Source organism: Equus asinus, chromosome 2 (genome assembly GCF_041296235.1).
Source record: "Equus asinus isolate D_3611 breed Donkey chromosome 2, EquAss-T2T_v2, whole genome shotgun sequence".
Classification (NCBI taxonomy): Eukaryota; Metazoa; Chordata; class Mammalia; order Perissodactyla; family Equidae; genus Equus; species Equus asinus.
Genome location: NC_091791.1, coordinates 181,726,555 through 181,752,796, shown reverse-complemented (window position 1 = coordinate 181,752,796; position 26,242 = coordinate 181,726,555). Strand labels below are relative to the sequence as shown.

At 36.2% G+C, this 26,242-nt stretch overlaps 1 protein-coding gene across 13 annotated transcripts in view; it reads right to left on the bottom strand.

Annotated features, from left to right (window-relative positions):
- Window positions 1–26,242, bottom strand: part of MIPOL1 (mirror-image polydactyly 1) — a 303,533-nt gene that overhangs the window by 139,922 nt on the left and 137,369 nt on the right. For all 13 annotated transcript variants that reach the window (XM_044765525.2, XM_044765526.2, XM_070504267.1 and 10 more), the window contains one exon: window positions 15,859–15,966. In XM_044765525.2, coding sequence (XP_044621460.1) covers window positions 15,859–15,966 — 108 coding nt within the window. The remainder of the gene's footprint in view (window positions 1–15,858; window positions 15,967–26,242) is intronic.

Genomic DNA, 26,242 nt, shown 5'->3' with positions numbered 1-26,242 from the left:
AGAAGGGTGTCAAGACAATTCAATGAGGAAATAATACTCTTTTCAACAAGCGGTGCAGACACAACTGTGAAAGAAAGCATTTGGACCCTTACATTACACAATACCCAAAAATTAACTCAAAATCTTTTCATACATCTAAATGTTAAAGCCAAAACTATAAAACTCCTAGAAGAAAGCACAGATGTAAATCTTTGGGAGTTTGAGTTAGGTAAAGCTTTCTTAAATCAGAACGAAAAGCATAAGCTACAAAAGAAAAAAATAGATAAATTGATGTTAAAATGTAAAACTTTTGTTTGCTAAAGGTGCCATCAAAAAAGCGAAAAGAACCCACAGGATGGGAAAATTATCTGCAAATCATATATCTGACAAGGGACTTGTATCCAGAATATACAAAGTAATCTTCTAACTCAGCAATGAAAAGACAAATAACCCAATTCAAAAACAGGCAAAATGCCTGAATAGAACACCCCAAAAAACATGTACAAATGTCCAATAAGCATATGAAAAGATGGTCAACATGACTAGTCATTAGGGAAACGCAAATCAAAACCACAATGCAATACCACCTCACATCCACTAGGAAGGCTATAATACAAAAGACATAGTGTTGGCGAGGATCTGCCAAATTCGGAACCCTTACACAGGGCTGGGGAGAATGTAAAGGGTGCAGCCACTCTGCAAAACAGTTTGGCAATTCTTCAAACTGCTAAACATAGCTTTATCATACAACCCAGCAATTCCACTCTTTGGTATATAGCTAAGAGAAGTGAACACATATATCCAAACAAAAAAGTATATATGAATGTTCACAGCAGCCTTACTCACTCACAATAGCCAAAAAGTAGAAACAACCTAACTGTTTATCAGCTAATGAACTGATAAACAGAATATAGCAATATCTGTATAATGAATACTATGTATCAGTAAAAAGGAATAAAGTACAGTCAGCCCTCTATATTCGTGGAAGCCATGGATATGGAGGGCTGACTAAGGCTTGAGCATCCATGGATTTTGGCATCCGCAGGGGCTCTGGAACCAATCCTCCACGGATACCTCAGGACGACTGTGCTGAGAGATCCTATAGAATGAAGGAAGCTTAGAAATATTATGCTAAGTGAAAGAAGCCAGTCACCAAGGACCACATATTCTATGATTTCCTTCATATGAAATATCCAGATTAGACAAATTAAAAGAGATAGAAAGTAGATTAGTGGTTGCCTGGGACTAGGGGAAGGGTGTTGGGGTGAGCGGGGAATGACAGTCAAAGTGTATGGGATGCTTTTGGTGGGTGATGAAAATGTGTTAAAGTTAGATTGTGATGAAGGTTGAACAACTCTGAATATACTAAAAAACACTGAAATGTATACTTTAAATAAGCAAATTTTATGGTATATGAAATATATATCAATAAGCTGTAAAATGCAAAAGAAAAAAAATACTGAGGAACAAAGGACCAAGAGAAAGCAAACAAAAACAAACAGAAAAAAATGAGGAAAAAAACATGAACAAATACATATATTTATTTATATTTACACACACACACACATCCCTTGAACATATGAAAAAAAATTCAAACTCATTCTTAAAACTAGGAACAGCTGTGTCACCTATCTCATAGGATCACTTTCAGGTTTAAATACCTTCATATATGCAAAGCACTAGGAACAGTGCCTGGCACTCAGTATATATGAGCTATACGAGGGTAGACTACCACAAATATAATTTTCAACTTTTCAGGAAAACAATGACAAATCAAATCCAACAGTTTATTCAAGGAATTGTTTAACATCAATAACTCAAATTTCTTATATCTACTGATAAAAACTTAAAAAACAATTCTAGAAAGAAACTACTTATGACAAAACAATATCAAAATCCAATAGTAGATGTAATGATTATGCCTAGGATGCAGAAAGCTGGAACAAGTATCACTCCACGTTAACAATAAGAAAAGCTGTTAAATAAGCAAAAGTCATAACGTTTTTTGAGCTCACTAGAGAGCTAAGCTCACAGGGCAACCAAAGTCTTAATTTCAAGGAGGGACCAGCTGCTAAGGAGAAATGAGATGCACGGATTAGCTCATCTGGGGCAGACCATGGGAAGAACAGTAAGCTACCAGGCAGAACCCTTGGAAATCCCTCACAAAAGGGGGTTTGCACTTCCTGGTAAGTTCTTTCCCACAGATCTTTACTAGGTGCTCATGAGAACTATCAAGGGCAGGGTAGGAGACCAGAGATTGCTTCCCTTGGTGATGCAAGCATGCAGGAGGTACGGGGGAGGGGATCTGCTGCTGCTACGGACAGGAGCAAAATCCCCCAGCCCCACTCCCTACCTCTTGCCCAGACCCTTCTGTGAATAGAGCAAAAGCATTATATAGCTGAGAGAGGGGCAGCAAAACCCTTAGGGCACAGGAAAAACCCACTGCTTGTGAATGGCAGAAGGTAAAACTCCCTCTATCCCTGGGTGAGTGGCAGGAAACAGATCTGAGTCCACGATTCTATACTACCATTAGATGCAGAGTTTGGCTTCCATGGAAAGTGATTCTGAGAAAGCCCCACCTCAAAGCCCAATCACAATGGGACTGCCTAAGATTCAAGGGGAGAACTCTCAGTGCCCCAACACCAGACTATAAAACATTTTACTGCTGGGAGAAGGGTAAGAGTATAGAGTGAGATGCCCTCTGAAGTGCAAGCATACTGGGTCAACTGAAAACCAAGGGTGGAGCATGAACACTGAGGGAAATCCTCCAGCACTGAGCTTCCATCCTGAGCATAAGGAACAGGAATCTGTTACTACAGCAGTTTGTCACCTATGATGCACTGACAGTAACCACAGCAAAGACAAAACCAAATCCAGCTCAACTCTTGAGTAGATCAACTCAGTGCTCATACTACTGGCCTGACAGAAGAACCACTGTTCTACTCACAATGTCTAGCATGCAATAAAAACTTATGAGACATATAAAAAGGAAAAGCAAAGCAAAATAAAACAAAGAGAAAACATCAAGAGACAAAGCAATCACAAAACCAGACTCAGAGATGACCCATATATTAGAACTATGCCACTGAGACTTTAAATTATGAAGGAAAATATAAAATTCCATGGTAAATATCAACCTAATTGGTGCAAATCCATTCATTCCCACTAAAATTAGGTAAAAGACAGGGATAGACACTATTGTAATTCCAAGTCAAGATTAATTTGGCAGGTCTACAAACTGTGAGAGGGGAAAGAGGATATTATTGAAGTTTTCTATGCATCTTTGCATTTTTTTCACTGGCTGTGGTGAACACGTATAATTTTTTTTTTTAGGAAGATTAGCCTTGAGCTAACTACTGTCAATCCTCCTCTTTCTGCTGAGGAAGACTGGCCCTGGGCTAACATCCATGCCCATCCTCCTCTACTCTGTGTGTGGGATGCCTACCACAGCACGGCTTTTGTGAAGCGGTGCCATGTCCACACCTGGGATCTGAACCGGCGAACCCCAGGCCACCAAGAAGCGGAATGTGCGCACTTAACCGCTGCGCCACCGGGCTGGCCCCAAACATGTATAATTTTTTAATAACTTCTTTTGAAATCATTCAAGACCTATGAGAACTTGCAAAGAGTACAGAGAGTTCCTGTGTAGCGTTCATCTAGCTTCTCCTGATGATATATCAGATATCACAGTACACTGTCAAAACCAGGAAACTGACATTGGTACAAGGCTATTAACTCAGATATAGACCTTATTTGGATTTCACCTGTTTTAACATCCTCCCTCCCTCCCTTCCTTTCTGGTACATAATTCTATGACATTTTAATACTACAAAGTCGGAATACAGAACTGTTACATCACCACAAAGAAACTCCCTGTTACCCTTTAACTGTCATACTCTGCTCCTCAATCTAACTCCAAGAAACCACTGATCTGCCCTCTGTCGCAATGATTCTGTCACTTTGGGACTGTTATATAAATGGAATCATATGCATATAACCCTTTGAGATTGGCTTTTCTCGTTCAACATACTGCCCTTGGGACCCACCCAAATTGTTGCATGTATCAATAAGTTATTCCTTTTAATTGCTGAGAAACAGTCTATTGTGCAGACGTTTACCCACTGACTCACTGAAGGATATATGGCTTCCTTCTCATTTTGGGCAACTACAAATAAAGCTGCTATGCACATTGTATGCATGATTTTGTGGACATGAATTTTCACTTTCTGGGATAAGACCCAGGAGTGCAATAGCTAGGCTGTATGGTAAGTATATGTTTAACTTTACAAGAAACTGGCAAACTGTTTCCCAGAGTGGCTGTATAATTTGACATTTCCACCAGCAGTATCTGAGAGATTCAGTTTCTCCACATCCTGTTAATACTTGGTATTGTGAGTGTTTTTTTATTTAGCCATTTCATTAGCCGTCACATGGCATCTCAATGTGGTTTTAACGAACATGTAAATTTTTAAAAAGAAATTTAATTTTAAAAAGTTTTTAAAATAATAAAATTAAAGTGCAAGATTTCTGGGTCCTGTTGTCAAATATTTGGTTTCAGTAATCCTGGAGTTGAGTCCAGGAATCTGAATTTAAATGTCTGTACTGTTATTCAAGTGCTCTGCTTCTGGAAATCTATCCTGAAGAAATAATATATAGTCTCGAAACATTTACCTCTCACGTATGTATCCTTTCTCAGGAAACTATTAGAGAATGTGCTCCATCAAAATCAAAGTAGGACAAAGTAATGCAAGTAGGACAAATGGGATCCAGGAAACCAGCGGCCCAACAAAGGAGAAACTAAAGGAATCCACGGAACGGCACTGAAGGCAGGTTCCAGGCCCGGGACGTCCTGTGGACAATCAGTTCAGATCCTCCACAGAAAAGGGTCACGTTTTTAGGTCACCTGATACACCTGAATGTATTCACAAGAGATTTATACGTCTAGTAGAGAGTACACGGATGTATTAGTGATAGATACACAGTATAAAAACAAACTAAAAATCCAGACAATAATTCTGAGGAAGACAAATATTGAAAAACACAGGAAATGTGGTTTTTCAAGAACTGTGAAGGGTCTGAGATTTGTATCCTACTTGCAAACTAACAAATTAGCCTGCCGGTTTCGTGCATGTGGCACAAGACACAAGAATTCTGGGTCACAGACAGAGAAGTCACTTACTTCAAATAAATAAGCAGCACAAACAACACAAGCTTCCTGTCTGCATTGGCTGCCCTTGCCCCCCATCTCCCACAGGGGACCAGGTGGCACACACAGTGGGACTGTGTCACGGCTGAAAAACTCTGAGCTTAGGGAAGCCAAATCTTTTATAATATGCTGCAGGCACACCTGCCGATCTTTGCTTCAGAGAGAGGCAGTGTCTGCCTTATACTGGACAGTGAGCAAATCTGCCCTCTGCTTCAGAGGGAGATGCTCTAACTTCAAGGCTGCTCACTAAACAAGTATCTTTTAAAACATAGCTCAGAAGAAAGGCCATTAGTGCCTCTGCCCAAAAGACCTGCAGAAACACGAAGAACCCATGGGAGATCTGTCTTCCAGCACGGCTAACTTAGAGGGTCACAGCCAGCATGAGTCAAACAAATTAAGCAGAAAAGAATTTAAAATGTCTGAGTGCAAATACGTCATTAGAGTATATATTATTTCCTTACATTTTGCTTTAGTTTTATATTCATATGTTTGCATATTAACTGGTCATGATATACAATGTACTTCTTCCTGGATGTCTGAAAAATACTTTATTTTACGGTCTGCTATGAATATTACAATAATGTTAATACTAAACATTGACCTAACAAAAAGATGAGAAAGCTACACCTTCAACTTCACAGTAGGAAGTCAATAATCACTAAAGATGAAAAAAATAAAAAAAATGGTATAAGCTTTTCATTGAGAAATATAGTGCAGATACAGAAGAAATTGCTAAAAGAGTTGAAAGTGATTTCTTCTGTGGAGCACAAATCAGGAGAAGTAAGATGAAGAAGCCAACCGCTATCCTTTATTACAACCCTTAAAGAACCATTCGGCTTTCAAAACTCTGTGCTTTATTAAAAATAAAAATTTGAAAACAATCAAATTTGTTTGCTAAAGGTGGTTAAATATTTACACAAAAATATTTTTCACAGCAGTGTTTGTAAGAGGGCAAAATCGCAAGAAACCTAAATATTCAACATTAAGGGAAGAGTTAAGAAAGTGATGGGCATCTGGGCATTGCCAAGTATGTGGTAATATGAAGGTGATATTTATAGAGCAGGAGTACTGGAGAACGCTTCTCAAGTGCTAAGCAGGGAAAGCAGGACACTAAATTGCATGCGTGACATTAATTCACTCAACAGATATTTATTTGATGGCTTTTATGTGTATTTGTAGGAGATAAAGCCAGAGCTGGTCTTCAGCTGGTATGCACAGGTACAGCCATACAAAATGTTAACAGCTGCCATCTGTTATGATTGGTCAGTATCTCTGACTTACTGTCAAATATTTTTATTATCACCAGTAGGTACAGAAGTATACAAAGTAAACAAAAATCCTGACCTCAGGGAGCATTCACTCCTACCAGGAAAACAGGCAATAAATATAATAAATAAGTAGAATATATAGTTTTTAGATGATGAAGTACTTTGGAGAAAAAGCAGGGAGGGTGACAGAGACAATGCTTGTAAGGGTGTGGGCTGAGATTTATAATAGGTTGGTCAGAGGAGGCCTCACTGAGAAGGTGGCATCTGAATAGACTTGAAGGAGATAATATTGTGGGCTGTGTGAATATCTGGGGACAGTGTTCCTTGGAAGTAGGAACAGGAAGTGCAAAGGCGTTGAGATGAAAGCATGCCTGGTGGGTTTGAGGACCAGCAAGAGAGGAGTGTGACTAAAGCGAAGCATGACGCCAAGGAGGAAAGTGAGGGCCAGATCAAGAGGTCTTGCAGGCTTATGCCCTGAGTAAAGTGGCAGGCCACTGAAAGGTTCCTAGCAGGGAGTAATGTCATCCAACTTATGTATATATTTTTTTTAAAGATTTTGTTTTTTTCCTTTTTCTCCCCAAAGCCCCCCGGTACATAGTTGTGTATTCTTCGTTGTGGGTTCTTCTAGTTGTGGCATGTGGGACGCTGCCTCAGCGTGGTCTGACGAGCAGTGCCATGTCCGCGCCCAGGATTCGAACCGACGAAACACTGGGCCGCCTGCAGCGGAGCGCGCGAATGTAACCACTCGGCCACGGGGCCAGCCCCCCAACTTATATTTTAGTAGGATCATTCTTGAGGCTGTGTTGAGAATAGAGGAGGGCAAGGATAGAAACATTATTTTGCAATAATCCAGGCAAGAGATGATGGAAGCTTGAAGGATAGCAGTAGCAGAGGAAGTGGTGAGAGGTGGCTTATGTGCACTTTGTGTGTGTATGTGTGTGTGCGCCCGTGTAGTTATATGCAATGTTAGCTCATGTAGATTGATGTAACCACCACCATAGTCAAGATCCAGAACTGTTCCATCACCACAAGGGTCCCTGTGACATCCTTTTATAGCTATGATCCTGTTATTTTGGTATAATTATTGATCATTTACCTTTTGCTCTCAAAAATGTCTTAAAGATAAATTATATGGTCATCCTATAGATGACCATACTAGCTTGAAACTGACTACTCTTCCCTTATTTCAGAATCTATGTGGGCCTGAATTCAGACCATCTCATAAACATATATTGTTTAATAAATGAGTAAAACTCTGATACGACACTGCAAATTCATAAAAATCACATTTTGTAGTTTACATGACTTTGAATGTTATTCAACCTCCTCAGTTTGAAGATATAAAATGATTTGACAAAGATCATATAGTTTGTTCACAGCAGAGCAAGGACAAGAAAAGAGGTATGTGACACCTACCCTAACGTTCTTTCTACTACCACACCATATGGAATATAGGCATAATGCATCATACTTTATAAAGAGATTGTCGATACATTGTAGCAATTGTAACAGTGTCTCTGCTCTCATTATCTTACAAGTCTGGGAGCCAAAACTCAGAGAAGTTAATCTACTTTCCCAATGCTATACAGCTAGTAAGTGGGAGATTCAGGATTTTTAAATTCTAAATTCTAACTAGAGTTATCCACTAGAAAACCATCCAAAGCCATATCCCACTGACTGGAGAAGGGTGGTATGATCTGGGCATATCAAAGACAGTACATTTTAATAGCTGATATAGGAAAATGACTAACAACACTTCTCAATAGACGATTTCATGATAAGAAATTATATTATTATTTACTATCAAGTGCAATGAATAGTACTTGCTTTTAAAAAAGTCTTTTAAAAGAGCTTATTCTGCAGTGAACTCTAAACAGCAAAGGGCAAAATGAACAAACAGAAACTCTTCTATCAATGTTTTTAAGCCAACAGTAAAAAAACTAGAATTCCTGATACTGTATTATTCAATCCATGAATGAAGCAACTTTAGCACAAAATAGAAATCCTTCTAGAGAGTTTTAGTTGGGCACAGTTAGTGATTATGAATCTTACACCAGCATAGTTCCATGTCCTCCATGCCTTGAACTTAGTAAATAATCAATAAACGTGTTGACTTCAACTACAATTGATTAAAACTCATTTTTGATTTAAAAAATTACTGACTGTGTAATATGAGCTCAACAACATGCTAACTTCCAAGAGAAGAGCAAAATGAAAAGACTAAGATCCCTTATGCTCAAGAAGTTTTTGCTTAAGGGAAGACGACACGTAAGCAATCAACTACCATTCGAGACAGAATTAAAATAGAGTCATAACAGAAGTAAAGAGCAGAGGAAATTAAAATACATGACACATTTAGGAAACCCTAAGTAGCGGGGGGATGGTTGGGGTTTACCAAGACTATAGGGAGAGAAATGGTTCCAAAAATTAAAAAGAAAGAAAGAAAGAAAGAAAGAAGCAGGGCAAAACTACAATGTGGAGTCCTAAATTCCACACTTACGAGGTTTGGATTATATTCCAGAGACTATTAATAGAAAAGAACTGAAGTTTTTAATTTATCTATTATTTCATTCTTGTTTATAACAGTTATTTCCTCTCTCTATATTTAAGGAATTATTCCCCTTGTTGTCTCAGTTTATTTAAGATATCGTTCCATTATTACTGTTGAGAAGTCACTGAGTCTAACTGCCATTCTTTCAGAAATGTGTCTTTTCTAAAGGTTGTTTTTTTTTTTTTTTTTTAAAGATTTTATTTTTCCTTTTTCTCCCCAAAGCCCCCCAGTACATAGTTGTATATTCTTCGTTGTGGGTCCTTCTAGTTGTGGCATGTGGGACGCTGCCTCAGCGTGGTTTGATGAGCAGTGCCATGTCTGCGCCCAGGATTCGAACCAACGAAACACTGGGCCGCCTGCAGCAGAGCGCGCAAACTTAACCACTCGGCCACGGGGCCAGCCCCTCTAAAGGTTGTTTTTAATAGCTTTTCTTTAACTTTGGTTTTCTGCAGTTTTTTCTAATTTATCGATACTTGAAATTCATTTGGTATTCCTAGATCTGAGGTTTGGGTCTTTTGACAATTCTGGAAGATTATCAGTCATTATTTCTTTGTACCTTGCCTTTTCCCTGTTACCTATGTCATCTCCTCTAGAAATCCAAATAGATTTATTTTAGGTATTTTCACTCTTTTGTGTCTTTTAATATCTCTTTTATATTTTTCATTTCTCATCTCTCTGGCTTCCATTTCCATACTTGGTTCGGATTTATCTTCCAGTTCACTAACAGTTTCTTAAACTGTGTGTAATCTGCTATTCAACCTATGTGCTGTTTAATTATTTTTTAAAAATTTCTGTAAATTCAATCTAGCTTTTTCCCAAATCCACTTGATCATTTTTAGTCACTTTCCTTGCTCTTATTTTCCAGCATCTGTTTCAGATATTACTTGAAGATCTATGTTATAGTCTGTAACTGATAATTAGAATTTCAGAACCATTTGTTGAAGTGTATGATTCTGCTGCTTATGTTTTTACTGACTTTCATGAGAAGTGCTTTTTTCTCTTATGTGTGTTTTGATAGTTCAGGGTCTTTGAAATTTTATCTATACGAAATCTTAGAGGCCTAATATGAAGGTAACTTGCTTTCGCTGTTGTCCTTGGGCCCCTCTTACTTCAGATTCGATCCTCAGCCTTTAGAACTACACAGATAATAAGAATTCAGGCATCCTGTGTGGCTCTAGACCTGCCTGAACGCTGGCTGTGGAGCATGGATTCTCAAAGATGTTTTTCCCCCTTCATAGTCAAGAAAGTCAAGTTCCTTAGCTGTTTCATTTTGTTCGAAGGGCTTGACTCCTGTTCACCTAAACACTAACGGCGCTGCCATCTAACATACCAGATTGAGGAGAGGCCCTCCCATTACCTTCTCTGGGTTACATCGGCTCTGGGCTCTCTCTCCCGCATGCCTTGCCCTTGCAGCCATTAAAATGGAAGCTTAAATTCACCAAGGTTTGACAAACGCACTGAGGCTGAAAGGCTTCAGGCACTTATTTCCCATGTTTCTTTTTTCCATTTCCACTTTGTTTCAGGCCTTTTCAGATTCCTTATCTTCCTTCTTTCTCAGAACTGTTGTTGTACAATATTCTTACAATATAAATTGTAGCCATCTTTTTCCATTTTTTTTACCAGGAGGGTTATTTGGGATATCTCTATTTTCTTACACTGCTGAAAATGCAAGACTTAGTGAAGGTTTTTCACTGAAGTGTCACCTGTGTTTTAGAATGACTACTAATGGAAGTGTGACAACTGATGAGAGAGGTGAGAAACTGAGGACAGAAAACTTAGTTAGGAGGGTACTATTATTATCTACGTCATGAATTTGACACAGGGTAGAAGTAGGATAACAAAAAAGAGAGAAAAACATAAAAGAAGTCACCATTGCAGAATTGCCAAGACCAGATGCTGAACTGTTTTGAGGTGGGTGAGAGGTTGAAAGGATATGACGATAATGTCAATTATATTAGCCTACATGTCTAGGAGTATGGTAGTACCGTTAATTGATTAATCTGTAAGTGAATAACAGAAAACTGTTAAGACGACTTAAAACACAGCACACCATTTCAGTCACCGGAAAAAGAAGTCAGGGTAAAGGTACTTAACGTTCTCAAAGCGGCTCGCTGGCTAAGGGGCTCAATGACGTCACAGGCCAGCTTCTCGCGGTGTTTTCTTCCTGGCCATAAAATGGCTGCTGCAGTTCCAGGCAGCAAGTGCGTGCTCAGGGTAGTAAGAGAGGAAGGAATGGTGCCTGCAGCATCTGTCCTATGTCAGGAAAACAAAATCTTCTCAGAGACACTCCAGTTTCTCCTCCCACCCCTGCTACAGACTTCCCCTATGTCTCATTGGCAAAAAGAAAGGCTGAGAAAGTGTTTAACTTTTCCAGCTTCTATAGTAAAGGCAAACAAAGGAGAATATAACTGAGAATAAATGGTAAGTTATACAGTCAATGGTGTTTGACTCAGGTCCTGACCTCTTCCCAGAGAGGAGAGAAGGCTGAGGGAGTCAAATTAGGGATTTGGTTTCAGACTTTCAGAGGTCAAGGAGACATTAGATATCCAAGTGGAAGGGCAGAGAAGGCACTCATTAGGACATAAATGATAGGTGATGTCATAGGAATGGATGAAATTAGAAGAGATAAGCCTACAATAAACGAAACACCAAATGCGGGCGAGGACGTGGAGCAACAGAAATGCTAATTACCGGTGGGAATGCAGAATGGTACAGACACTCTGGAAAACAGTTTGGCAGTTTCTTATAAAACTAAACATACTCTTACTACATGATCCACCAATCACAGTCCTTGGTATTTAGCCAAAGAAGTTGAAAAACTTATGTCCACACAAAAACTTGTATATGGATGTCTACAGCAGCTTTGTTCATAATTGCCAAAAATTGGAAGCAACCAAGATGTCCTTCAGTAGATGAGTGGATAAATAAACTGTGGTACCTTTGGACAACGGAATATCTTCAACACTAAAAATAAATGAGCCATACAGCCATCAGAAGATACGGAAGAACTTTAAATGCATATTACTAAGTGAAAGAAGCCAATCTGAAAAGGCTACGTTCTGTATGACTCCAACTACATGACATTCTGGAAAAGGCAAAACTATGGACACAATATAAAGATTAATGGTTGGCAGGTGCTGGGGGGAGGGAGGGATAAATAGGTGGAGCACAGAGGACTTTTAGAGTGAAGCTCTTTTATATGGGATAAATAGGTGGAACACAGAGGATTTTTAGAGTGAAGCTCTTTTATATGATACTATAATGGTAGACACATGTCATTTACATTTATCAAAACCCATAGAATGTACAACACAAAGAGTGAACCCTAATGTAAACTATGGACTTTGGCTTCTACTTATACCAACGTAGGTTCTTGCACCCTGACAAATGTACCACTCTTGCGCTGGATGCTGGGGGCTTGTGCATGTGTTGGGGCAGAGGGTATGTGGGGACTCGACTTTCTGCTCAATTTTGCTGTGAACCTAAAACTGCTCTAAAAAATAAAGTTTGGATTTTCTTTAGAAAGAATAAGAAACTAATCACATAACCCAGGAGAACATTTATACTTTAGGAATATGTGGAAAAAGAGGTACCAACCAAAGGAGAGCAATGAAAGAAAAGAAAAATGGTGAGGATATAGCATAGCAACAGAGAACCACAGTAAAGTACTTCAAGAGAGTGGGGCCAAGAAGATTGACATGATAGGAATATTGGGTAGGATAAAAGATGGTAAGTTTCACAGGTTTAACCATCAGAGGTCACATAATCTAAGAAAGAATGCCTTTCAATGGAATTATAGTGGAGAAGCCCAACTGTAGGAGGTTAAGATGTGTGATAAGGAATGTAAATAAATAAAATGCAAGAGGGAAGAAAGACAGTATACATGACATTTCTTATAAAGTCTGATGTTTGCATATTTATAGCTAATCTAAATTTATTTTAAACTCATTAAATGTCCAAAATTATGTTCTTCAAAAAACCAATTTCTTAACATAAGTGGATAAAATTTATTTTAAATGAGAAAATATGCTGTCTTTTTTTAAAGTGACTCTCAGGGTATAGATTAGTATCAGCATAAATTCAGTCTATCACCCTATATGTACCACTGTGTTTTACTCATTATTAGAGAAAACTGCAAATGTTATAAAAGTAGGGAAATAGTGTCATGCTAGCAAATTTAGCTAGTATAATTCCATGCTACTTCAAAAATAATGCTTATAGATGATCAGCAAAGTCTAATTCTATGCTCTATCATGAAACGTAATTGAGGAAGAATTTTCTGATTATGAGAATAAACAAAAGCATTATTATTTAAATAGCACTAGATTATTAAAAAGTATTTCCTTGTATGATAAGCGTGTATTTGCCATAATCATCACTTTGAAAAGTTCTATGTAATGTATGACCATTAACTTAGATTTTTCCCAAACATATCTCTAGGACTATTTCCTTTAGGAATTTCAGCCTAATACAATGAAATAAAACAAGAGTTTTTCAGCTCTCATTCTATTCAAGTTTACCTTAATTAGCGATATTAATAATAGTACTATTATGATAAAGTACTAGAAATATTATTGGCAGACTGAAAGGTCCTGGAGACAATCAATCTTTTAAAAATTCCTCCTAAAGCTCATCTAGATACTAAATATTATATCAGTTAACAAAAAAGTGACACTTGTAAATGGATTGTAAAAGATAAGCACACTGCTCACAGCGGAAACAGTTTATTCACCAGATAGCTTGGTAATAAACTGCTTATTATTCACAACTTCCAGGCGACTCGATGATACGGAGTGCAATCAAAGCACCAAACAAAGAACAAAGTCCCTGAAAAGTAAGAATTTTAGAAAAAGGATTCAGAATACAGCATGCACATTATAAATAACCTAATTTTCACAATAAATTTAAGGTTTCTCATGAGGAATTCTGGCATAAAATAGCTAAAAAATGATTCAAAGTCAGTGTTATGCAAGACGGACATTTTAAAAAGAGCTAAAATGAACACAGGGACTTTAAAAAGACTGAACTGATAAGAGAGTTTTTAAAAATTGATTCTTCCTCCCATCCTTACGCTACAAAAAGTTTAAGTTGGCTTAGTTAATGGATAAAGTTTTGAAGAACTAAAAGACAACAGAACATCTGACACTTTTGCACAAAAAGACGAGCAACTAGAAAAGATTTTAATGTAGTATATTTGTCAGGGGTAATAAGGTAGCTTTGTTTATATATTACTTTCAATTACACAGTCCACAGTTTACAGAAATTTCTATTTTATGAGGGTTTAGTTTTTGTTTTGTTTTGAACTTCCAGGTCTCTTTGGGTCTACATTTTGCCTTCTAATTTTAATAACCTCTTAGAAATGTGCATCTATTTCTCTCCATAAATACCAGCTGCCATTTAATTCAATTTAACATAAATACACAACCAAAAATGCCAGAATAAAGAGTATGCAATCATTATCTACTTATTAAGTACTAATACCTACGAACCAGAATTTCTAGTTTAGGTTCTGTTTTAATTGGAAATAGCCATCTCACAGAAAACACATGAAATCTGTCCCCTAATGCTGGTAATAAATTAGCACACATAAGGGAAGCTGTCTTTAAAACAACGTTACTTTTGATTTGCAAGGATATATTAAAAAAATTTATTATACTTAATTTTACTCTTTAAATAGTAAATTCCTTGGGGTAATTAAGAAATAACCACAGCAATCTACAATTCCTTTCTTTCCCATTTATTGTTCTGATCTACAAATTCAAGAGAAAAGGAGAGAAAGTGCATTAAACAATAACACAGTATATCCACTACTAACAGAATTTCAAAATGAAACTACATTTTGTAGAAAAATCTGACTTCAAGCAAACCTCACACTTTATGAACAGAGTAAAAATATTTTCCACATCGAAACATCACCATTTTTCTCAATACTGGTAGATGATTCTGGCTTGGTGAGTTACACTGCTAATGACATGATATTCTTTTGTAATCTGTAGCAAAAAATGAACTTAAGACAACAAAGTACGAAACAGTCCTCTTGAGAGCCTATCTTTTTTTTTTTACTGCACAATAGCAACAATGATGAATCTTTTCTGTTTCCTGTCGATACGTTTTGTTTTTACTTTTAACCATCAATGAGAATGGAAGCACCCTGAGGGCAGGGACCACTATTATGTCGCAGGCACTATGCTAGGAACTGGGGCAAAGACAAAAAGGAGAACGGAAAATATCTTAAGAAAAAAATATAATTAGTAGAATTGAAACAGTGTTCTTTCTCATGATTACTGGATCTATATTACAACACAACAGAACTTTTTGTCATGAAATGTACGTTTCACTTGTTTCAAGTTCTGGTAGAATATATCTTCTTTTTCTTTTTGTTCTAAGTAACATTTGAGTAATCTTTCAATTCCCAAACATATTCACATACCCTTGAGGGAGTGTCAGTTCGGTGTGTTACTGATATTATAAGTTATTTAAAACATTGTTGTAATAAATAGTGATGCGAAGAAAAGGCTCATGATTTACATCTTTTTTCTTTTAGTGTGGTCACTTTTTATTAACTACGAAAGGTAACAATATATTATAAAATCAAAAACAGAATGAACATCAACCGAAAGTTATTAATATACCACCACTCAAAACTCAGAAAATATGTTGTTTTCACATACACATACACGAAATAAACTAACGCGATAACAGAAGGGTGCTGTCTCCGTGTTTGAAGAAGGGGTTGTTGGCAAACACCACAGCTCACTTCTGCTGAAATGTACACAAGTGAAATGTGCAGCCCAGAAAGCTGGCACCAAGGGCTTACAACCTTAATTTGCCTGCAAGAAGGAGTGGAGATTTACCTTCAGAGCACGTTCTTGATTGTTTTCAGCAGTCAGATGTCTCATGTTGTTTGCTGAAGTCTGGTTCTGCTCTTTCAGATGATGAAGCTCCTGCTCCAGCCGTTTGCACTGCCACAGGGGAAGAATCCCATTAAGTAAAGGAGTTATAGCATTTTTTTTTCACCAAGCCACATAAATTAATGTAAATAATACCACTGTATTCTCTAAAAGACAAGGTATCTTGTGCAACAAGAATAGTAAGTTAAAAGTAATGTTGAATATGAACAAAAGAATATAGTACTCCTGCAATTCAACTGCAATTTTCAGCATGACTTTCATTAATCTAAATATTACCAGATGAATTAGAAAAATACATATTTTTTATAAAATTAAGACCAAACTAGATTTAAAATTATTTTCTTCATTAACCAAATGCTTTTCATTATATATCTGCTGGCTGAATAAAAGCGTGCTTCTAAACACCACAATAAGTTCTAAATAAACTACAATATGATATTCTGTGATAAATTTTTAACAAATAAAAATTACTATAAATATATATATATTAAGAGATTTTTCAAATTTTTAGAAATATCTAAAGAAACAGTTGTGTAGGAAAAAAAGTAACAGCCATAGAGGGGCTACAGGACTTAGAAACAACTAAGGAAACAAGTGTTTTAAATTTCTATTTTGACTAAACCTTACTTTTTAAATGAAACAAGTGAACACAAACATGTGAAATGACAATTTGACCTACTGGGACTATATGAGGATATAAGTAAAAAAGAACTTATAAATAAAAGCATAAATGGTCTAAAATAAGCATCTATGTTAAAAAAATCAGCAAAATCTTCATGTCATTTGAATAGAAGATTTTAATATAAATCTATCAAAAATTTTACACAATAATTATACAGGCTATAAGCTGATACACTGCAAATCGGGACCATGTGTAGATACATGAAGGATTTGCAAAGGAATTAAGTACTAAGTGTATCTTTCAGGAAAAAGTTACAAATCACTCCTTAATATATCTATTTTTAAATTTGGATATTTAAATAACAACTAATAAATACACATATTGACTCAAGATCTAGACAAAGTTACTTCTAGATTATTTGATAAATGGCTAGTTGTCATAATGAATTAAAAATCATTATTATGACACAATCAAGATGCAGTCATAATCCAAATGGGTGTTTCTTCCTACTCTAACATTGATTTCTTTTGCCTCTGACCATTATAATATTCTGTAGTCTATATCAGCATTTCCTAACCTTGAGTAATATACAAATCCTTTTAAAAGAAAAAGTCTTACCAGACTCCTGATATTGACTTAAATTATATTATACAGTATATTATATATATTATTATATACAAATACAAAATTAGGTACACATGCCTCATGCATATGTAATACAATCAAAGAACCAAAATACATTTATAAATTAAATTAAAAAATCACAAAATCAGGTCTTTTAAAGTTAATATTAATTTAGCAGATAAAGTTTTGTTGAAGCTGAGCTCTGCAAAGATGATATAGTCCTGACTGATACGGTGGCAGGTCCTTTCACATTGCCATGTCTATTCCAACATGTGCGTGTGACAACTTAATTCTCCTATCACATTTTTAAAAATTATGAGTGAAACCTTTGTGACATGATATCATTTGGCCTTTATTTGGAGGGGACACATGATTTACATATTAAACTCTGTATATGGCTCTTTTTAGCCTGAAACAATTAAAATATTTGATCACAAACGCAATCAAAATACAAATCTGTTGAGTGAAGAAATGAACTATGAGGCATGAAGATGAGTAAGATATAGAAGTAAGCATCACAATCTAGTAGCAATATTCTCTACTAGAACTATCCTTTACATTTTCAACAATCTTAATATAAAATTCTTACATATTAAGCACTAAAGTGGAATGAGTAAATATGACCTGTGAGGTTACAAAGGTGGGGTAGGTAATTTTGGCTATGGGGTGAAAGCACGTTTCATGGAGCAGATGACATCGAGCTGGGTTTGTTTTGAGGACATGATTTTATCAGCTGAAAGAGGAGAAAGAGGAAGAATGTAAGAGAAAAGGAGTGGACGTAGAACCATCAGGGTCTTTCTAGAGAAAGTGAGACAGCACAGTCACAGAGCTGTCTGACCACCTGCATTTGTGTTCTCAAGTAAATTAGAAACGACCCAAGGACAGAGACTTCTTCCCTATCCACATGAGTCACAAAAAGAATTCACTCACTCCTGTTCAAGAAATAACTGGTAAATTTATTTTCCTTTCTTCATGAGGTTTAAATTTAACACTGACCTTGGAATGAAACTGCGGTGAGCCAACACTAACTTTGAACTGAATAAAAACATAGATAAATGCTCTTGTTAAATACACGTTTGTGATTTATATTTAACTATATTTAAGACTTCTTTAGATTTACTCAATCCTATATTATTTCTCCATTTGATGTTATACTTGGAGACTCTAACATACTCCCAAAATTGCCTATTCAGGTATAAGTTCTTCTAGTTATTTCCTTTCTTTTCTTTACTAAACTCTAACTTTGAAATTTATTTTGAAGTAAAAAGATTTAACTGTTTTTTCATTACCAAGTGCTACACTATATTAATTATTGTCACTTTATGATTTTGTATAATATTTATAAAGTCAATAAAAATCCTGTTCTGTAATTTACATCTCAAATTTTCTTCACATTGTCACCAATTGAGTCTCTATACATGTTTATTTTTAAGTTTTGAATTGCCAGTTAAAACATACAGAAAGAGACAGGGAACAATATAACAGAAACTGTTGTACCCATCACCAATATTTACCAAATGAAAACAAATTTGCTATAATTCTTTCAAATTTTTATAAGATAAAGCATTAGAACTTTAACACATTTCTCCATTCCCCAATCTCATTGCCATCCCTTCTCCCCGATGAACCCCTATTTCAAAGTACATTTTCATTAAACCAATACAGTAATACGCCACATAATGACATTTTGGTTAACAACCACAAACCACAAATATGATGGTGGTCTCATAAGATCAGTACCATATAGCCTAGGTGTGTCGTAGGCTATGCCATCCAGGTTTGTATAAGTGCACTCTGTGATGGTCGCACAACAACGAAACCACCTAACGATGCATTTCTCAGAATGCATCCCTATCATTAAGCAACACATGACTGTCTTCACTAAGCACTTATCCTGTGCCAAGCACAGTTACAGATGGTGGGGGTTACAGCATTTGACAAAGTCCATAAAAATCCCTGCCCCCATGGAACTCACATTCTGGTTGGGAAAAGAGACAATAAAATACATAAATGAAATACACAGTATGATAGAAGGTGAAAATGTTATGGAGTAAAACAGATTAGAAATATAGGGAGTACCAAAAGAGTAGATAAGGAAATCTTTTGCAATCTTTATAGGAAAGACACAATTGAGAAAAAGATATTTGAATAAAGACTCTAAGAAGACAAAGCAGTAAATCTTCAGATCTTTGCAGGGAGTGGTTCAAGCAGAGGAACAGCAGGAGCAAAGGCCTGATGTGGAAGCTTGTCTGGCATGTCTGAGTGACCACAGGAAGAACGTGGCAGGAATGAAGGAAGCGAGGGGGAGACACTGGGAGAGTCTGGAGAGCCCTGAAGTCCTTATAGAGACCATGACTTTTAGTCTGAGTGACAGGGAAAGTTGCTGGAGGATTTTGAAGAAAGAAGGACCAGGATTTGTCTTACATTAACATGGGTTCACACTCCTGCTCTGTTAAGAATAGACTCCAGGGAAGACTCGAGGGAAGAAGCAGGAAGTCTGGTTGGGAGGTTATTGCGAGTCCAGGAGAGATGAGGTGGCTCAGGCTAGGATGGCAGCAGCGGAGCTGTAGTCAGACTCTGAATATATTTTAGAAGATACTGACAAAAAAACTTCCTTTCAGTGGTGGTCATTCTTGTCCTCTTGTTCCTGAGCTTACAAGGAATGTTTCCGCCATATAATCATTAACATGCATTTTGGTAGATTCCTTAATCACATTAAGGACATTATTTTTTATTTCCTAGTTTGCTAAAAGGTCCCACTTCCCTTCCATAAAAATTTACAGGATGTGTTTAATTTTACTGAATGCTTTTTCCATATGTGTTGTATTAATATGATTAGTTTATCTCAATTTTCTAATGCATAATAACTATTTGATCACTGATGAGCCATAACTGATCATCACATTGGTTACATTCATTTGTAGATGTATACGTGCGTAGGAAAAATAGCTACCTTAATTTGGTGTACAAATGCTTTCCATCAGATTGCTGGTATGTTCCTAAGTGAAACCGACATGTAATGTTCCTTTCTTGGACTATCGTTTTCAGTTTTGTTATCAAGGTTGGATTAGCCTCATAAAAAGGTTTGTCACTTTATTCTCTGAAACAGTGTATGTAAAATTATCTGCTCTTTCAAGAACTGCTATATAGCCCCCACCAAGCCATCTCAGCTTTGCTTCTGGGTCCAAGTTCCCATTTTCCGACGCACAGCTTTTCCGAGGTCTTTCAGTGATCCATTCTGCCTCACACTCTTTCCTGGATCTCACCGCTATGGTGAAAGCTACTCCCCGGCACTCTGAACATGCTACTCCATCGCAGCCTGGCAGCTATTGTTGCTAATGTGAAGTCACTATTAGTCTAGCAATCATTCCTGCGGAGGTTAATCTGTCTCCTCTCCAAGGCTGCTTTAACATCCTCTGCAGCGCCTTTCGAGCTGTACAGTTCTACAGCGACAAGCGGTGGATTTAACCTAGATACTTTTTGTGATTCTCCAATCTGGAATATTCACGGCTATTATCTCTTGGAGTGCTACCTAGCTTTCATTTTGAAACTCATATTAGTCTTATATAGATCTATTCTTTTTTTCTTTCATGTCTTTTAATCTCTATTTCATATTTTAAATTTCTGTCTATGGGGGTAAATCTGAGCATCTATCATTAGTGACTCTCGAGTCTATCTTCAGCTGTGTCTACTCTTCCTCTGTTCACGTGCCTTTTAATTTCAGTGACTAGATGTTTTCTTGTATTCTATTTCAATTCTGTCCATCTTTTTGTTTGTAGTTTTTTTTCTTTTTGAGAAAGATTAGCCATGAGCTAACATCTGCTGCCAATCCTCTTTTTGCTGAGGAAGACTGGCCCTGAGCTAACATCTGTACCCATCTTCCTCTGATTTATACGTGGGATGCCTGCCACAGCATGGCTTGATGGGCAGTGTGTAGGTCTGCACCCGGGATCCGAACCAGCGAACCCTGGGCCACGGAAGCAGAACGTGTGACCTTCACTGCTGTGCCACCTGGCTAGCCCCTGTAGTGCTCTTTTTTATATGTCTATTTAATGATTTCCCTGTTTAAATACACATATTTTATATTCTTTCATGTTTCCCTATTATATCAAATTGTTGATGGCCTAATTTTTTAAATTATCCTTCATGGTGGGCTTTTTTCTCATGTGGTGTGTAGAAAGGTAGAGAATCCTCCTCTGCCAGAAGTTCTGTATTAACCTGTGTGGGGAAGAACTGTTAGACTGCTTTTGCATTTGTTTCTGCTGGGTGACCCAAAGTTTTTACTCATCCAGGACAGGCTTTTATGTTAATGTCTTAGTTTGTGGGTTCTCACCATGATGGTTATGGAATTTGGTGTCCATACTCCCACATGGAGTGGGTCTAGCTGTTCAATTTCTCAGGATAATTCTTTCTCCTTTTGCTCAGTCGTGACCAGAAACAAACTTCCCTGTCGCTTTCCTGAGCCAGTGAGTTGTCTATTTTTTCTAGATTCCCTTACACTAAAGAGGTGCTCTTTCTTTGGTTCTGGGTATATGTGTAACGGTCTCCACTCAGTTCCCACTTCGGGCAGTCCTATCATCGCTCCTTGGGAGGGCAACACAATCCAACGTCCTTCTGTTGGGATCTTGATCTGCTTTTATAGCCCCAGTTAACTAGCACATTTGTAACCCCTTAGGTTTCCTTTTAATTTTTACTCCTTACAGACTTTCTCTTTCATTCTTTTTGAAAACATGAGGGGAGAAGGGTACTCCCAGGTCAATTTTTATATGAAATAAGAATAGTTTAAGAACAATAAAGCTACTTTTGTGCTGAGGGCATTATCTACCTTCTATACTTGGGCTCAGTTTTCATGGCCATGCAGTACAAGAGGCATAGAAGACAAGGCTCAGGGACCACCCAAAGTGGCGAGTGTCCTAAAGGGCTACACTTTCAGGTGTTTAATGATCCTCCCCACTTTAATGAAGGAAAAGAAACAAAAAAATGCTAGAGAAGATGTATGTCCCTAAGTCAAGGAACATATAATTTCTTCTATGATTTTAGACAGCTTCATTTTGAACTGACACAATTAAAAATAACATAGTATCTTCCCTGTTCATATTCTGCCAAATATGAATGTTCTTAAAAATTCTAATGCATGAATTAAGACCTAGTAGTTTCATTACACCTTTTTTAGTTAAAAAAATTTTTAATACTCAAATTGAACTTAAGTAAATGCTATCTGTATATGGCCACAGTGTCCTTGAGAACTAGGATTCTCACCAAAAGAGACAAAAGATACAGATGAAAGATAAAATAAGTAAAAACCCGTTAGGTCAGAATTTGAATTGGAAGTATCAGTATGAAAATATAAAGAGTTTTATCTTTAAAAAATATATTAAAAAATACGTGTGTGTTTGTGTATTTCCTAGTTCTGCCCGTTGAAAAAAGCTAGAAACAACAGGAAATCCAGTAGCACTGAGTACTCCTAGCACTTAGTCTGTGGGTTCCAAGTCCCATTTCTTACCAAATAAAGGACTCCATGGATACACAGCTGTATCTCGGTCTGGGACAAGAAATGTACAATACAACCCAGGAACACCTGTTCTTGGCAGAAGTTTTGTGTTAACTCTCAAAACTGAGGAACTAAAAAGGGACTCAAAAAGGACTCAGACGCCAACTCGAAAAGCTCCCCACTAGCTAAAGACAATTTGAACATCAATAAGGACAGCAACTGCAGAATATGAAAACATAAAATATGTTTAAATTATTGAGCTTATAATGATACTAAAAATTTTTAAAACTAATTGTCATTGTTGGCAAATACTAGTAAGCCAAGAATTCATCCACCCTTTCTTATATAAACTTTAACGCTAGGTAATCAAATGATGAAAATATGACTATAGAAATATTCAAGCTAATAAAGAAAAAGGGGAATGTAGGAATATCATGATTTTGAAATCATTAATATACTAAGAGACGTAGGCATTGAGATCTGCTAACAACACAGTTCTTTCACAGCCTGACATGTGTTTCCAGATGAAACACAAAAACCACCTGTGAAGTAGTCCTGCTAATAAAAACTCATCTGAATCTCATCAAACACAATTCTTATAGAACAGAGAAACATTAAATGACACTATAGGGATGCAATGAATAAACCGGGAAACTCTGCAAGAAAATTGACTCAGTTTGTTTAAAAAGTAAATCCCAAGGGGAAAAAGAGATAGAAAGGGAATCTATAAATTTTAAAAAGTGTTTAGAGTCAATTCAATCGTTTGCAATGTGTGATTCTTATTGAGACACAGATTCAAAACACAGAGGAAAAGTTATATTTATGAAATCACTGGAATTTGAAAACTAATCAGATGTTTCACAATATTTTCGGTGTGATAATGGTACTGTGGTTACGTTTTAAACAGTAGTCCTTATCTTTTAGAGATAAACAATAAAAGTTGTAGATAAAAAAGGATATTATGTCAGGGATTTCCTTCAAAATAGTATGAGAAGAAGTAATTGAGTGGGGGATATAGATTAAGAAGATGGATGATTGTAGCAGGGTGAAATACCACAGGGGTTCATGATCCTATGCTCTCTAAGCTCACTGATAAGAAGAAAAGGATTAAATGTGCCTCTGTAAACAAACAAAACTAACTCTACAATGTGAGTGAACTAAACATATAAAACACAAAAATCGATGGCAAATTTTTATAAAATTAATTTGGCCCCTATCTACTACAAGATCTGTTTTCACCAGTAATTTCCTTCTACTCATTATCGTGAATTCTGAAGAATTATATCAAGCAGAAATACATTGGTATGATTCTGTTTTACTTCATGTTTACTTTCTGAAAGGTTATCACGCCTTAAGTTTTTAACAAAAAGTTCTCTAAGATCGTCTAAATTTTTAACAGCTGCTGGGTCTCCTCCTGTACAATCTGCCTTCGGTCACAAATCATTCTGATTGCATTACAATCAAACATCTTCCCACTTGGATGCTATACAACCCTTTCCTTTGCAGACAAAAAATAATACCAGACTCTTCCAGTCAAAACAGAGACGGAACTTTGGTGTCAACGTGAATCATGTACTCCGAACTGCAGATGTTTGGAAGCCCTTAGCATTATATAAATAAGTTTTTATTCCTCTTCATTTAGAAGAATTTTTCAAATCACTGTATTTTAGATTTAAAAATAATAACTTGAATGCTTTTCTCACATTACAATAACGTGGAATAAAGAGATTTCAAATTCAAAAAGTTAACTTGTTTCTTCAAAGCCCTGGCAGAATATCAACAACTTGGTTTAAACGAATATTTATACAACACTCACAGGTTTAAAAATACCAAAGATTAAAAAAGAAAAACAATAATTATGTGACCGAGTCTCTGAAACCACATATGCTGCAGCTGATATACGTGTGTGTATATATATATGTTTACTGAATAATTTATGGTTTTTTATATTTTATATACTTATTATATATCTCTCTCTACATAATACATATAATATATAAATTATTCAGTAAATATTCATTGAGCATCCATCAGGCAACATGCTAGGCAATGACGTGTTTCTACATATTTAAATATATGTATCCTTCATATAAACATTTCAAAAACACCATACAAAAGTAAATAACTAACATTTTAATAACAAATACAGTAATTTACACTCATTTTAAACTATTAAACTAGTCCAAAGAGATTAAAGAAACATTTAAAATCACAAAGTAAAAGGATTAGTAATTATTTAAAAAGGTATCAACATGTATACAGGTATTTATTTAGTATGCTATGCTATTAAAATATTTTTGTAATACTGTTTAACATTAAGTTATCTGTACTCATAAAAAGCAGTTCATTTGAAAAACTGTGGTTTGCATCTCTATTTCAGAATAAAGGGTAACGCATATATTATTAATGACGGCCAATCAACTCTTAGTGAGAAATTAGTATGTGGCAGGCGCTCTTCTAAACACTTTACGTGTATTAAATCAGTAAATCTTCATGTGGACCCTATGAGTTAGATACTATTATTCCATTTTGCAGAGAAGGATAAATAACTTCAGAGGCAGAGAGTAATAAATAACTTCTTCAAAGCCATGCAACTAAAAAGAAGTAAAATTCAAATTCAGGCAGTATAACTCAGTTTATCAACAAAATTTAGTGTGCCCATATATGTACAATAACAAAAGGAATGGAAAGAACTAGAACTACAGAAAAAGTTGATGATGACATTTTAAAATGTGAACTTTGAACAACTAGAGATACAGATAATTTTTTAAGTAGTACATTGAGCTGATATAAGAAAATACTCAACGTAGATCAGAATGGAATATGGACTAGCTAGTATATAGAATTATCACCTTTTAACTCAGTTCATTCATACTGAACAAAGTCTACACAAAATTAATGAAAACCACTTAGGCAATTATTTCTTACTTTTTAATTGCAAATTCTAAGGATAACACAGTATCTAAAATCATAATGCTCTTTTTAGGAGTATAAAACAAAAAAAAAGCTATTCTTTTACCACCATTGAAAGTGTTTTCTTTCAGACTAAGTTCTTAAAAAAGCCACATATGTGTTTGCGTATTTATATATATTTTACACATATATACACTTATATACCCATATTAGTATATTAACATATATATTTATGCATGCACAAAACACACACACTTTGTATAAAATTGAAATCATCAGATGTTCACATGAGAATGTCAAAAATATCTATTTCTCCTTTGTATAAACTGCAAACTTTAAGACAGTAGAGTCCAGTGTGTCTATCCACTGCTAAAGAGTCAGCAAGGTCCCTAAAACATGGGTAGTATTAAATATCTATTATGGTTTTACTGTATTCCCTCCTTATAAATGGAATTTATTCAGTCATCCCTGCTAAACTTGAAAATTATCTTAAGCTCGCTCCCATCTTTATCCTAAAATTGGACGAAGTCCTATTCCTTCAACATGCTTTATTCTCTATCCACACTGTCATACCATTTATTCAGCTTCTAAGTTTCTCACTAACTGGCAAGAGTCATGCCTCCAGTCTCCAGCCTTTCCAAATTATCCTCTATTCTAGTAGTTCCCAAAGCTGGCTG